At 49.5% G+C, this 15,120-nt stretch overlaps 1 protein-coding gene across 1 annotated transcript in view; it reads left to right on the top strand.

The window, feature by feature from the left end:
* The window catches only part of LMF1 (lipase maturation factor 1), a 108,316-nt gene that overhangs the window by 50,490 nt on the left and 42,706 nt on the right, over positions 1 to 15,120 (top strand). The window contains exon 4 of the mRNA XM_045849087.1: positions 4,688 to 4,836. Within this exon, the coding sequence (XP_045705043.1) occupies positions 4,688 to 4,836 (149 nt within the window). The remainder of the gene's footprint in view (positions 1 to 4,687; positions 4,837 to 15,120) is intronic.

Below are 15,120 nucleotides of genomic sequence, written 5' to 3'. Positions count from 1 at the left end.
AACGTCTTCGCTCTTCGCTTGCCCCTAAGTTGATAGAAAAGAAACATTGACACCATTATTACATCAATTTTATTTGAAGAACAGGTGCCCCAGGCTAGGCCAGAGGAGTGAGGGGCCCCTCGGTTCCGAACTTGGGCCTGGAGGGCGAGAGTCCAAATCCAGCCTCTTTCATGGGGCTTTTCCTCAGACTTCACGTGCAGCTGCCTGTAGACACAGGTCATGTGCTGCATTCTGAGGAGTTTTATTTAAACGCTCAAACCAGCAGAAGGAGAGAACCGGCCTGTTCTGACCTCTTGAGTCTATGCAGGCACAGCTGGTCCTGGCCAGTGGGGTGCCCAGACTGCCCACAGACCACAAGATGAGGGACTGTGGCTGCCCTCAGACCCGGGTGTCATGGATGACAGCCAGCCCTGAGCTCTGGCCAACACTTCATGAAGGTTCACTGTCCAGGACCAGGCTAGAAGACCCTGAGCTTCCTCTAGTGCGGTTCGTCCCCACCCCATCCGCCACCTGTCTGCAGACATCCCAGGAGACAGTGGGACATCTCCTCGAAAAAGCAAAGATGCACACAGGAGCTACTCGCCTCCTAGACACTTTGCCCCAGCAGCCACTGTGCCGGTCAGAGTGCTCGGGGCTGGGAGCACCCATTCCCCCCTCTCACAGCGGGAGGTGTTCCTCAGTTTTATGTGGAAACTTTCCAGACGTGGCTCGTTCAGGGCTGGTCTGTGTTATTTGAAACAAGCCAGCAGCTATGGAAATGAAAATGCCAGAAACAGGCAGGTGTAGCCCATACTCCATGGCTTCCAGTGGGCATTTGCTGTCACCCCCAAAGCCACTGTTGGACCGTTGTCACACCAGCACCATCCCAAAGACACAGCCAGGGGGGCAGAGCCCTCCAGGCCCACCATGATTGTTAAGTAGGTGTTTGCCAAGTGAGGGGCCAGGTGTCTCTATCCCGGCCCAGAGAGGCTCTGAGCACAGGTCGAAAGGCACTTGGCTGTGAGAGGCACCTAGTGGGGCCTGGGGACTGTCGGGGTCATCACTGGCTCGCAGTTGTGAGCCCATCTCAGCAGGGTGCTGTGTGCCGTGCCATCTGCAGGCACATGGACAGCCTCTCGGCCACAGGAAGCCGCCGCAGCAGTGCACTGGGCATTTGTTTTTCTGGGGACGCCTCCCCACCATGCTGAAGCGGAGAACAATGGTGTTCTTGTGCAGGCAGCACAGCTGCTGAAATTCAACAAGATCCAAGCTAAGAAAGCAGAAGCAGGTGGGTCTGCAGGCGACCCTTTTTCCTCCCCAGCGGTGTCAGGGAGTGCTGGTGGCTGGGGGGCTGGTGGCCAGCGAGGCGGCAGCTCCAGGGAAAGAGGGGGCAGGTGGGAGCTGAGGATCCCAAGTGGGAAGCCCGTGCACCTTGGCTCTCAGGCGTCCGCTCTCCCGTGCAACCCAACAGGCTAAGGAGTGTTTCAGCAGGTTCAGGAGGAAGGAGGACCAGGTGACCCTCTGCCAGTACAAGCACATCCCTAAGGTGACAGCACGTCCCATCCCTTGCCTACCCACCCTGTCACCTGCTTCCTGGCACTTACACGGTCTCTGGGCTCTGCCATTTGCATATCACTTTGATTGGTGTCACTCAAACTGTATATTAAAATTCCGTTCATCACATCTGTGCAAAGTGAGGTGACAATTAAAGAAGGCAGGCCTGGCGCCCAGGGAAGTGCTCACCCACGTGGGGTCTTAGAGTTTACAAGGGGTTTGCAGGAGTGGAGCAAGGCAGGTGTGCACTGCGGGCCTGAGCGAGGGCCCCACACTTGCAGTGGCACATCAGCTCCTCTAGGCTTTCTAGGCGGCATTGCGGCCTGGCTCTCTCTGCCCAGAACCCCAGCTCCACTTGCTCTGCTCGCAGGGCTGCGGGAGGCACAGGACTCTGGGTTCCTGAGTTTTCTCACCACCAAGTAGAGGAAGGATCAAAACAGGTGGCCTTTGAGGTACTTTCTCAAAGAGTGGACATGTCTATCTATAGACAAGTATGCTCAGAGCCAGGACCACGGCCACTTCCACATTCTGTATATCCTTTGCTCATCAATTCATATATTTGTAAAATGCAGCCTAAGTGAAATAAGTCCACAGTTAATGAAAATCACCTTGAGACAAACTAAAAGAAATTGTCATACAGAAATAAGTTTGTTTTTTCCAGGCTGAGAGAAGGGAAGTTTGAAGCAAGTTGTAAAGCAAAGGTCTTCTGAACTATGAATAAGAAGGGGGGAATCCTTGACCCAAAGTAAGCAATTGTTCTGTCTGAAATCTCATAATACTAGTGTAGATGCTTTCTGCATTTTTCCCTCTTGAACCTCTGAGGGAAGTCGGGGTAAGTGTCCAGTGCGGGGTGGGTGCAGGTGGGCGCCCGAGGGGCATTCTGTGCATCCAGTCTCTCCCCGCCGGCCTTGGCCAGAGCCCGCTGCAGCTTAGTGCTCTCCTCTCCTGCCAGCCAACAGCGGTGACACAGGACCCAGCACAGCCCGGTGGCAATGTGGCTCCAGCTACCTGCCTTGCCTTGCCCCCCAACACGTCCAAACTTCTTTCCACTTCTAGAATTATCTTTCTTTTGTTTTATGCCCACCTGAGGACATTTTTTTTCATTGCTTTTAGAGAGAGAGGAAGGGAGAGAGAGAAGCATTGATGACAGAGGGAAGCAACGATTAGTTGCCTTCTGTCTGCACCTGGACTGGGGCTCAAACCCACAACCTAGGCATGTGCCCTGACCACTAATTGAACCTGCAACCTTTCAGTTATGGGACAACACTCTAACCAACTGAGCCATACCGGCCAGGGCTGGAATGATCTGTTGACAAGGGCAGGGTGTGTGCTAATGGTCCCAGTGTCACCAGCTCAGGGCATGTGGCTCCACTGATGCCAGCCACCCATGCAGGCTGAGACTACCTGCCCTTCTGGGTGGTTACAGGTCACTGTCACCCCGGTGTCAGGCATGCCATTCTTGGGCACCACTTTACTGCAAACGACCTGTTCTCTCCAAAAGAACTACTGATTTGGAACTGGGGTTTCAGAAATCCGTAGAATGTGTGAGAGTAAATGGGATCCCTGCCCCACAATCTTACAGAAAGTTTCAAACTACAGAGAGTTTCAATTGTACAGTGAAACCCATGAGCTCCCCCTGCCTGGACTCTGGTTTGTCCTTTGCTCTGCTGGCTTCCTCACACATCTGTTCATTTCTCGATTTAATGTTTGATGTACCTCAAAATAAGTTACAGGCCTGAAGACCTGTCCATCAGCCTTAAAACTGGGGTTCAGAATTTCTGTAGGGTTGTATGTCTGTTCAAGGAAGGAACTGAACGACAAAATGCACAGACCCTGAGGTGCCTCTGCTGGGTCTCGGCCAGCACGCCCTGAGCCCTGCTCCCTGGCCGGGCGCAGACTCCGTGTCCTCCCAGTGTCCCCCAGCCCGCCTCCCCGGGCAGCTAGCTTTGTTCTGGTTTCTCTCACCTGCACCAGTTTTCCTTATACTAGAACTTTCTGTAAATGGAACCAGAGTATCTACCCTTGGCTGATGCATCTTTCACGCAGCATGTTACTGGGAACTTGTGCAACACGCACAATCAAGTGCAGGTTCCTTTTGAAGAGCCCAGTTTACAACCACCTGAAACCTGTTCTTGGTTCCTGGTGTCCTAGGGACACAGTGTGAGCAGCTGTTTCCACAGTAGGGTCCATTCAGGGAGTGTTTAGGGGAACTTGGGGTGCTGTCTGCTTCGTGAGAACAAGAAAGAACTCAGGTACACTGCACTCAGTTGTGTTTCTCACACGGGGCAGTAAGAATGGGCTAGCACTCCTCACACCTAACCGCCGAGCCGCCTGCCAGAACAGGTTGAGCCCACATGGGGCTGAGAGCAGGTGGTTTCACCTGGAGCCACCGTCTCATGTTCCTATTTCTTCCCCTGACGTAGTCCCTCACCTGGGGCAGACTTGGGCCATGCTACCTGTACCTGTGACTCTCTATGGCTTCCTCCCTCACCTGGGGAAGACAGGGGCTGTGTCACCTGTACCTGTCTCATGTCTCCCTGCAACTTACTCCCTCATCTGGGACAGACAGGGACTATGTCACCTATACCTGTCCTGCATCTCCCCTTGGCTTTCTTCCTTACCTGGGGACCTTGTCACCTATACCTGTAATTCTCCCTGGCTTTCTCCCTTACCTGGGGCATATAGGGGCTGTTTCACCTATACCTGTTCCATGCCCCTCTGTGACTTACTCCCTCAGCTGGGGCAGACAAGGGCCAGAGTCAGCGTTGCATTTAGAGCCTCACATGCAGATCTCTGGCCTCCCCGATGCATGGCATCCATCCCGGTGAATGCCCCTCAGGGAAGAATGCATAACACCATGACTTCAGACACAACCCTGTTGAATGGAAGAGGCCTCCCCAACACCCGTGGGCAGTGTGTGCTCAATAGGAGGCCACGCCGCATCTTAGTGCCCTGAGGACGGGAGGCAGTGGCCTAAAAACAGAGGGCTTGGCTGGGGCGGCACAGTCACGGCTGCCCCTGAGGCACACCTTGACTGTGGGCTGAAACGCACCCTCAGCCACTGCATCTGCCCCGAGTTTGGTGAGGCTGTTTCTCTAGAGAGTGTCCAGCTGCGGTTAACATGGCCTTTTGTTCTCTCGCTGTTACCATTTAGGATGGGAGTCTCAGCTTCTGGAAACAGGGTTCCTAGGGATTTTCCTGTGCCCTCTCTGGACTCTGTCTCGACTGCCCAGGAAGACCCCCACCTCCCGGGTGGTTCTGTGGGGCTTTCGGTGGCTGATTTTCAGAATCATGCTCGGAGCGGTGAGTAGAACTTTTACTTGTATTGTTTTGGGGGAAATGTGCTAAAAACGAGTCACTCACCTCACTGTCCTCACATTGGCCAGGCGGGGCCCGCTGGGCCTGTGCTGCCCCCTTCTGTGATGCCCGGCAGCCTGTTTTTGAGCCCTGGAAGCTCTTGGCTTCACTGATCCTTGGCAGGGCCGGTTTCTGTGCAGACAGCCACGACTCGCCCGTTTCACACAGAGACCCCCGAGGTGGAGCCTCCAGTGCTCCCCTCTCCCCGTCCTTCCTGGTGGCCTCTGGGACGTGTGACGCGTGTCGTGTCGCTTTCAGTCAGGAAAGAAGGACACCACATCATCTGTAATTCGCAACCACAGAAAGCCACACCAGCTTCCTTCTCTCTCTCTGCCTGTTAGTGTGCTCACTGGGTTTGGGGTGTGTGTTCACTGTGCCCTCCCCTCCACCGGCCAGGAAGGCAGTGGCAGCTGAGTGGTCCGCGCTGTGCTCAGCTCAGTGCCGTCACCTGCGTTCTCCTTCTCCTACGCTCTCCTGCTCAGCCCTGGAAACTGTGACTCCTTAGCTTCTGTCGTCTGCAGAGCCTTTGGAAGTGCGTGTCCTGTTTTTAATCTCACTAGCAGTTGCCTTAAAGTGTTTCAGAAACATTTCCGAGCCTTAAAATCAGGAGTGACACAGTTCCTTCTGACTTCCGACCACAGAGAATTTGTCAGTTTTCTCTTCTTTTTCACTCTCTTCTATTTTTTACCCTTTGTAAGTAAGATCTTGATTGTTAAAATGTTATAAAATCCTGAGTTCTTTTACATTGGAAACCTTGTCTTACAGATATGCTAAGTGTCTACTGTAAGTTTTTCCTCAGGGGACAGTCACAAACGTGTGGAGTTGTTGGGAGCAGGGCAGAGAACGTGCTGCTGGCCTGCCTGAGGACACACTGCTGCACCCACAGGGTCAGCTCGCTGTGTCCCGTCCCATCCCGGTGGTCCTCCGCCTCCCCTGCTCAGTGGCCTGCACTGCGGCTGTCTGTTGTGCTCCCGACCAGCCTGAGGCCCTGCATCCCCTCCTGGGGGCAGCATCCCCCTCCCCCACCCCTCCCCCAACTCCATCAGGCCCAGCTGGTCCTCTCACAGAGTCACTTTCTTCACAGTGTGAGTGGTCAGTGTCTTGCAGTGGGTCCCATAAAACAGCATGGCTCTCCCATTTCTCAGCAAACGTTCCGTTGACTCGTGCATTTGCGTCTGTGCGCACGAGCTCCCTTCTGCCCTCTGCTCAGCACGGCACTCTCACAGCTCTCCGTGGCTGTCGTTGACATGATGCCCTCATTCCCTGCATCTGCTTTGTGCTCATCACCCTGGAGTCCTGGCCATTGGGTGTTGTCACATGCCTTGTGGTCGGCTCATGCTCCTGGCGACCCTCTGAATGGGTGACGTCCACAATGCCCTATCCTCAGCAGCCCTGCTCCGCTCCCGTGCACTCATGCCCATGGGCTCTCTGTGGAGCCAGTCTGCTCGTATTTGGTTTCCCTCTTCCCCTGTGGCCTTCACTTTTCCCTGGTATTATTGTCTTTTCCAGGCAGCCCTGCCTGAGGTAGGGCAGCTTTAGCTGACCGTTTCTGCCTCCAGTAAGGCTTCAGGCTTAGTTTGCCCTAGGAGCCACCTGTTCATCTTTCTGCTGGTCCAGGGTATCCATAAAGCTCTCCTCCAACAACATAGTTCACATGAATGAATCTTTTCCTGTCAGCCTTCTTCACACTCTGACTTTCATATCCCTGCGCAGGAACTGAGTAGGACGAGCTCTGAACCAGCACTGACAGGCATGGGCTCTGCGGAGGGATGGCATGCTGGTCATTGCACGGAACTGGAGTCCTAAAGGCTCACACCTCCTGGTTCTTTCTGTCCCCGTCAGGAGCCCACTCACACATGTTTCAGAGTCCCTCTTTGGTAGCTCTCCTCGCAGCACAGCGGCTGTCTGGTCTGGGTGACTGTGTCGGGGCCTCAGGGAACTGGAAGCAGCTGGGTGCAGAGGGTCAGCTCCACGTGGGTAGCAGACCTAGGGCCAGGGTCCAGTGTGACTGATCATGTCCACTTGTGGGATGGTGAGCAGGCCCCCAGGGCTGTGGCAGCACCAGCCAGAGGGGCAGACGGGTGTGCAGCAGCCTGGAGAGCACCCTGTCTGGAGCAGGCGTGGTTGGTAGGGTCTCGACGTGGGCGTCTACAAGTAGCTACAGATACTGGAAAACGCCTTGTTGGGGTGATGATGTGTCTGGATCTCACACAATCCAGATGTGGTGCTTTCTCTAAATTTATCTTCCCATTTAACGGTTGCTTTTAATGAAATATTGAAATATTAGTAGTCTGTAGTTTCTTGTCCATCTAGGACTTGATTTTGGATTCTCTCCTTAGCTGGCTTTAAAAAGTATAAAGATGTATAAAATATTTCAAAGGACTTTATTGGGGATCCAGTGGAATACGGCAGCTCTGTTACATGTGACATGTAGAGTGAGGGGCTCCCAGTGGCGGGCAGCTCCGGTGTGGAGCTCTGGGTGGTACATCTGTCAGGCTGTTTTGTGCACAGTTTGTGATGTCAAGAGTTGAACAAGTCCCCACCATGCCTGACAGAGTGCAGTGGATCATTAGCACGTTCTAAAACACCTTTTATGGCATTTTGATTGACTGTTAGCACCAGCTGGGTAAGAAATTATCAGGTGCACTAAAAGGTGTAATTACTTGATTTAGTCTGTATGTTGGATATTATTAATCTTCCTTCGGTAGAAAGCAGAAAGTAGAGTTGACTTGACAAAAAAGAGTGCCAGCAGCAAAATGTTCATTCCTCTGTGAGGAGAGAAACCACAGTAGACCTGGCGATATTAAAATGACTGTGGGCGAAGCCCCCCGTGCTTCTGCTACTGGGTCAAAACTGGTGCCACAGAATCAGCTTAGAGCATAACTGTTCTGAACATTCAGAAGTGACTGTGGTTTTATCATCTGGCAGTGGTTCAAAAGACAGACGGGCTCTTACAGAGCTCAGTCTCAGAGGGAACCCCGAGGCCATGCAGGTACAGGTGCCGAGCAAAATGAAAAGAAACCACATGGCCTCTGCGCCTACGGAAAGGCTGCTTGCTCTTCCAGGGAGCCTGAGATGGCGTTTGCACAGCTCTTGTCCTTAAGGTTTCTATGTACTCAGCCCTTATGACCCCCTGCAGTGTCGTGGGGGGATGTGAGCGGGTGTGGGGAGTATTGGTGGAGAGGTGGCCCAGGCCACCCTGCTCTCTGGAAACAGCTGGACACTGGACACATTGCATGATGCAACTGTTCTCATGTTGGACAGCACACAGTGTGGGACAGGGGTCCAGAGGGAAACACACAAGGTCAGCCTCTCGACTACCTGGCTCTCTGTGGGGAGGTAGGGGCAGGCAGAGGGGGCAGACACAGGGAGGTGGGGGCAGGAGAGCAGGCAGAGCAGGGAGACCTTGCCGACCGTTGCGAGTGGAGGATGATGGAAGGCAGTGGGGCTTCTCTCACCTTGTAATCCTGCTGGATTCCGGAGCAGGGTACAGAGAAGGGGACTCTGTGCACAGAAGAAGCTCCAAGGACACAACATCACTTACACAGCAGTCTCATAAACACGCATTGTGCTAATTTAATCATGGGAAAACATCAGACAAAACCCAACAGGAATATTCTTCAAAATTACTGACCAGAATTTTTTTTGCATATTTTTTATTGATTATGCTATTACAGTTGTGTCAATTCCTCCCCCCCTCCACCTAGCACCCCCAACTCTCTCAGGCAATCCCCACACCATTGTTCATGTCCATGGGTCAAGCATGTAAGTCCTTTGGCTACTCCCTTTCCTATACTGGACTTTACATCTCCATGACTATTCTGTAACTACCTATTTGTACTTCTTAATCCCCACACCTCTTTACCCATTCTTTCCCACACCTTTGTTCCATCTGGCAATCGTTGAAATACTTTCCATGTCAATGATTCTGTCTCTGTCTTCTTGTGTGCTACATTTGTTTTTTAGATTCAATTGTTGTTAGATATGTATTTATTGCCATTTTATTGTTCATAATTTTGATCTTCTTTTTCTTAAACAAGTCCCTTTAATAGTTCATATAATAATGGCTTGGTGATGATGAACTCCTTTAGTTTTTTCTTGTCTGGGAAGCTTTTTATCTGCCCTTTGATTCTAAATGATAGCTTTCCTGGGTAGAGCAATCTTGGCTGTAGGTCCCTGCTTTCCATGACTTTGAATATTTCTTGCCAGTCCCTTCTAGCCTGCAAAGTTTCTTTGAGAAATCAGCTGACTTATCTTCTGGGAACTCTCCTATAGGTAACTAACTGCTTTTCTCTTGCTGCTTTTAAGATTCTCTCTTTATCTTTAACCTTTGGCATTTTAATTATGATGTGTCTTGGAGTGGACCTCTTTGCATCCATCTTGTTTGGGACTCTCATGCTTCCTGAACTTGTATGTCTACTTCTTTTACCAAATCTTTCATTATTTTTCCCAGTAGATTTCCAATTTCTTGCTGTTTCTCTTCTCCTTCTGGCACCCCTATGATGAGAATGTTGGATCACTTGAAGTTGTCCCAGAGGCTGCTTACACTATCCTTGTTTATTTGGATTCTTTTTTCTCCTTGTTGTTTTGCTTGGTTGTCTTTTGCTTCCTTATGTTCCATATCATTGATTTGATTCTTGGTTTCATTCTCTCTACTATTGTTTCCCTGTAAATTATTCTTTATTTCAATTAGTGTATCTTTCATTTCTGACTGGACCTCTTCTATGCTGTTGAGGTCCTCACTAAGTTCCTTGAGCATTCTTACTACCAGGTGTTTTGAACACTGCATCTGACAGATTGCTTATCTCCATTTCATTCTTTTTCTGGAATTTTTATCTGTTCTTTCATTTGGGCAACGTTTCTTTGTCTCTTCATTTTGGCAGCCTCCCTGTGTTTGTCCTGTGTATTAGGTAGAGCTGCTTTGACTCTATGTCTTGGTAGTGTGGCCTAATGTAGTAGGTGTCCTGTAGGGTCCAGTGGCACAGCCTCCCCTATCACCCAAGCTGGGTACTCAAGGTGTGCCCTTCATGTGGACTGAGTACACCCTCCTCTTGTAGTTGAGCCTTGGTTGCTGTTGGCAAGTCAATGGAAGGGATGTTTCCAGGCCAGTCAGCTGCAAGGACTGGCTGTGACCACCGACCATCAACTTCCACCCTCCTAGGAGGATCAGCTGTGCAGGGGCAGTGTGGTGGTCCTCCAAGGTGGTCTGTAGCTGCCACTGGGTGCACAGGCCCTGGTGTTTCCCGGGTGGTGCAGCCCCCACCTGGGTTCTGCCCACAGCCACCATACATGAGCCATAAAGCAATCTATGATGACTGCTATTTGTGCTGGGCTTGGAGATTCCAAGGTGAAGCCAAGCTGTGAATCTAGACTGGCTGCTGCTAGTGCTGGGCCTGGGGCCACTTAGCTAGAGGTACAGGGGCTGGGGGCTCACTGAGGCCAGCTGTTATTTGTTTGATAGGATTTAGGAAGTTGTGAAACATCAGCCAAGACCAGCCATTCATATGGAAAAGTCACAGTTAACAGCTTGGGTGGGCCCATAGGTTGGGTAGGATGGAATCTAAGGTGATCTCCAGAGCAGGGCAAACAGTGTTAGCCAGGTTGATGGAGTCTCAGATATGGTACCCACCTGCTTTCTATGTACCCCTGTGATCTGTTGGGGGAGGGCTCAGAAAAGGAACAATGGCCTCTGCCCACCTTTCTGTCTAGAAGAAAGCTGTCCCCCAGCTCTTGCCTTGATGCCAAACACTTCTGGTCCTCCCCATATGCCCCTGGCACCTTTCAAGCTGCTACCCTGGTGCTGGAGCTCAGAGGGAGTGAGTCTGAGTAAGTGTGCATGTGAGTTCGTTAAGCGGAATTGTTTGGGACTCTAGGGGTTTCTCCCACTGACTTAATCCCTGCTGGTTTTTGCAGCTAGACATTGTGGGGACTTATCTTCCTGGCACTTACCTCCCTGGGCTGGGGGCCTGGTGTGTGGTTGGGACTCCTTGCTCCTGAGATGTCCCTCCCAAATTTGTTATCCACCGCACATGGATGTGAGACCAGCCCATTCCGCATCTCTGCCCCTCCTACCAATCTGGTTTCTTAAATCTGTCGTTGTCAGACTCCCATGCCACTCAACTTCTGACAGTTCTGAGTGATGATTGTTTTATATTTTAGTTGTAATTTTGATGTGGTCGTGTGAGGAAGGGAGCCATGAAGTCTCACTGGCTGGGATTTTTAACTATTAAAGTCGTGTGATGCAATTAAAGACTGAGGAATTGTCAGACTCAGGGGATGTGACAGTGAGTGAGGCACCCTGGATTGCCCTGTTACAGAAAGGACAATAATGGGAAAACTGAAATCCAAGGAAGGTCGATAGTTTAATAGTATTGAATTAATAGCAACAGGTATACAGGAACTCCAGACAATTTTTCCAAGGTTTCTAAAGTCTAAGAATTTTTCAAATAAAAGGTTAAAGAGAAATAATATGACAACTTTATGCACATAGAGCAGGTAATTCAAGGAAATGGTTATGTTCCTTAAAAGACATAGTTTACCAGCACTAACAGAGGAAGCGACAGGAATCTGAGTAGTTCTATAAATTGAAATCATTTACACAGAAAAAGCAAAAACACCTACCCACTGAGAAAACACTAGGCCCAGAAGCCTTTCCTGATGAGTTCTATAAAATATTTAAGAAAGAAACCATATAAATCCTATACATACTCATTCAGAAAGTAAAGGAGAGGGAACCCTTCCTAACTCACTTTTCTGAGGCTGGCAAAGAAAAGGATGTCAAGAAAAGGAAATTACAAAGAAAAGGAAAAGGAAATCACAGCAAACTCCTCAAGAGCACAGACATGAAATTCTTAAGGAGTTATTATCAAATGGATCCAGCAGGACATGAAAAGCCTGATGCATCAAGACCACATGGATTTTCCCCAGAGCACAAGATTGGCTGGACACGAGTGAATTAGTATAATTCACCAGTCCCTTGAGATCAAGATCAAGGGAGAAAAAGATAAAATGATGTGATCATCTCAATGTAGGAAAAGTATTAGACACAAATTAATTTTTAAAAATCTTGGCAAACTAAGAATGGAAGGAAACATCCTCAACCTGATAAAAGATTAGTATATAAACTACCTATAGCTAATACTGTACTTAATGGTGAAACACTGAATGTTTTCCCCATAAGACTGGGAACAAGACAGGGTTGTCCCCTCTCGTCACATCTATTAGACAGCATATTGAAGATCTTAGCTTGTGCAAAACAAAGCAAGAAAAAATAATAGAAACCCTGAAGATTAGAATGGAAGAGAGAAAATAATCTGTATTCACAGATGAAAAGGTCATGTATGTGGAAGATCAAAGGGTCCTTATAACTAGTGAATGAATTTAACCAAAGTACAAGATTCATGGTTGGTATACAAAATAATATTTCTATATGCTACCAAAATTTTTGAAATGAAATTATAAAATAAAGCAAAAATAATAATATCCCAAATGATAAACTACTTAGGAAAATTCTTTAATTTATTCATTTTTAGAGAGAGGGGAAGGGAGGGAGAAAGAAAAGGAGAGAAACATCAATGCAAGAGAAACATCAACTGGTTGCCTCTTGCATACCTCCAACCAGGCACCTGGCCTGCAACCCAGGAACCGGCAACCTTTTGGTTTATGGGACTACGCCCAAACCACTGAGTCATATCAATCAGAGCTACTTAGGAAATTTTAACAGAAGTATAACACTTGTATCCCGAAGGCTACCAAACACAGCCAAGAGAACTTAGACTTAGACAGGTAGGCCATGTTTATGAGTCAGAAGTCTCAATATTATTCAACTGTCAGTTGTCCCCAAATTGATCTATAGAGTTTGCACAACCCCAAACATAATCCTAGAAGGATTTTCTTCTTAGAAATTGATGGACAGCCAAGGACCTAGGATAGACAGAACAATTTTGAGTAAGAGTCAAGTTGTGGGAGTAACACTACTTGTTCAAGACTTTCCAGAAGACATGGTCATTGAGACAGTGTGGTGTAGGCACCGAATGATAGCTTGTCAGTGAAGCAGTTAGAAGTCTAGAAATAGTCCCACATTGAAATCACCATCAAATTTTGGGGGGAGAAGGCACAAAATCAATTTAATTGAGAAAGAAAAGTCTTTTCAACAAATTGTGCTGGGATGCCTAGATTTCTACATGGGGGTGAACAAACCCCAACGCTTCCATCACACCAGGCACAAAATTAGTCTGAGATGGACTGTAGATACAAAACTGTCTCATGTAACACTCTGAAGGTAACATAAAGGGATATTTTTGTAGTCTTGGGATAGGCAAAGATTTCTTACAATACAGCATAAAGACATTAACCATAAAATTAAAAAATGAATTAATTGGACTTCATCAAAATTAAAGTCTGTTCTTCAGAAGACACCATTGATAATGGCAGGTCACAGATTGGGAGAAAATATTCACAATATCATCATATCTGGCTAAAAACCTCTCCCTGGGATGCATGAAGAACCAAAAAAACTCAATAGTAAAGACAGTTCAACACTTCACAAAGGAAGACGCACACATGGCTGTTATAAGCACTTGAAAAGCTGCTCAGCTTCGTTGGCTATTAGGGAGATGCTAATAAGTCTACAGTGAGGTACCACTGCATGCCCACAAGACTTAGCTAACTTTAAAGTCTGACAAAAGCAAGTATTGGAGTGTGTCTTAGGTTTCTGGGGTTGCTCTAGCAAAATTCCACAGACTGGGCTGTTTAACATTCATTTTCTCATAGTTCTGGAGGCTGGAAGCCTAAGATCCCCCCGTGAGGACTCTTCCCAAACTGCAGACAGCCACCCTCTTGCTGCGTCCTGAGCCGGCACAGAGAGAAGCTCTGGTGTCTCTTCTAATAAGTGTACAAATCCTTTTGGATCGGGTCCCCACCCTTATGACTTCATCTAACCTTAATTAGTCCACATACAGCCACACTGGGGGGCCAGGGCTTCAACATGATTTCTGGGAGGTCACAAATATTAAGTCCATAGCAGCAAGGATGTGAACAAGAAGAGAGCTGCTGCATTGCCCTCCTGTGGGTATGTAATGTGGTACCAGCATTGTGGGGAAACAGCTTGGCAGTTACTTACAAAAGTAACCTTACTCTCATCTCACTCTACCACCCAGTAGTTCTACTGCTCAGCATTCACCCAAGAGAAATGAAAGCATGTGCTCAAAAGATCTTTTACGCACACGCTCACAGCAGCAGCATCCACGTGCACCAAGCCCTGGAACCCAACCACAGCCCACCAACAGGAGGAAAAGTGGACACCCCATACCAAACACCCCCAAAGGCAACCACTCAGTAAGGAAGAGGAGCAAATAGTCCTCACTGTGTGACAGACCTGGGTGACCTCACGGGCATGGTGCTGAATGTGAGAAGACAGACACGGCTTGTGCACCACACGAGCCCTTGTGTAGGAAGTTCTGGAGCCGGGAGAGGCAGGGAAATGATTGCCTCTGGGATTCAGGGTGGGGAGTGACTGCGGTACAGGGCGCATGGAAGAACTTGCAGGGTGATGAAAAAGTCCTGTGTGCTGATGGGGTGAGGGTCCCGCAAGCATGCACATCCGCAGAGCTCCTCGGCCACACCCTTCAGGGCACGACCAATTGTTTTGGAAATCTAACAAGAGGTCAGCAGCAGGGGGCTTCAGGGGTGCAGAGACATCTTTTTGTGGGCAGAACCGGAGAGCAACAGACTCCACCCAACAGACCCAGCCAGAGCCAGGTTTCCCTCCGAGTCCTTCCTTGAATGCCAGATAAAAAGCCCGTGGCCTCACAGCCTGGAAAGACCATCTGCCTGGCCAGAGGCTGCAGCTTGAAACTGGCCCACAGGACGCGACTTCCTCCCCAGCTCCCCGTGCCAGCTATGGGCCTGGGCTGGGTGAGGTGGGATGTCCTGTTTCCACTCCTCTAGCTTTTGGTGCCCACTACTGTATAGGTACCGTAACGGCTCCAAACTCTCACCACATGGCCTGGTGGAGGCAAAGTGGTCATCCCACTGGTAACACGACTGGACAGGAGCTAGGGTTCATGCAGCACCAGAGTGCCCCTCGGCTCCCTCTGTGCAGCTCCGGCCCAGCCGCGGCTGGGGCTTTGTAAATCTGCATCCTGAAGCCAGGCTGTAAGCAGCATGGAGTCATCACGTTCCTCACACGAGAAGGTAGAAAGGCTCCTGTGTCCCTGTCCTCCTACCTCA

Source organism: Phyllostomus hastatus, unplaced genomic scaffold (assembly GCF_019186645.2).
Source record: "Phyllostomus hastatus isolate PE091 unplaced genomic scaffold, TTU_PhHast_1.1 phas_contig_64, whole genome shotgun sequence".
In the NCBI taxonomy this organism is placed as follows: Eukaryota; Metazoa; Chordata; class Mammalia; order Chiroptera; family Phyllostomidae; genus Phyllostomus; species Phyllostomus hastatus.
This window is presented reverse-complemented; position numbering and strand designations above follow the sequence as displayed.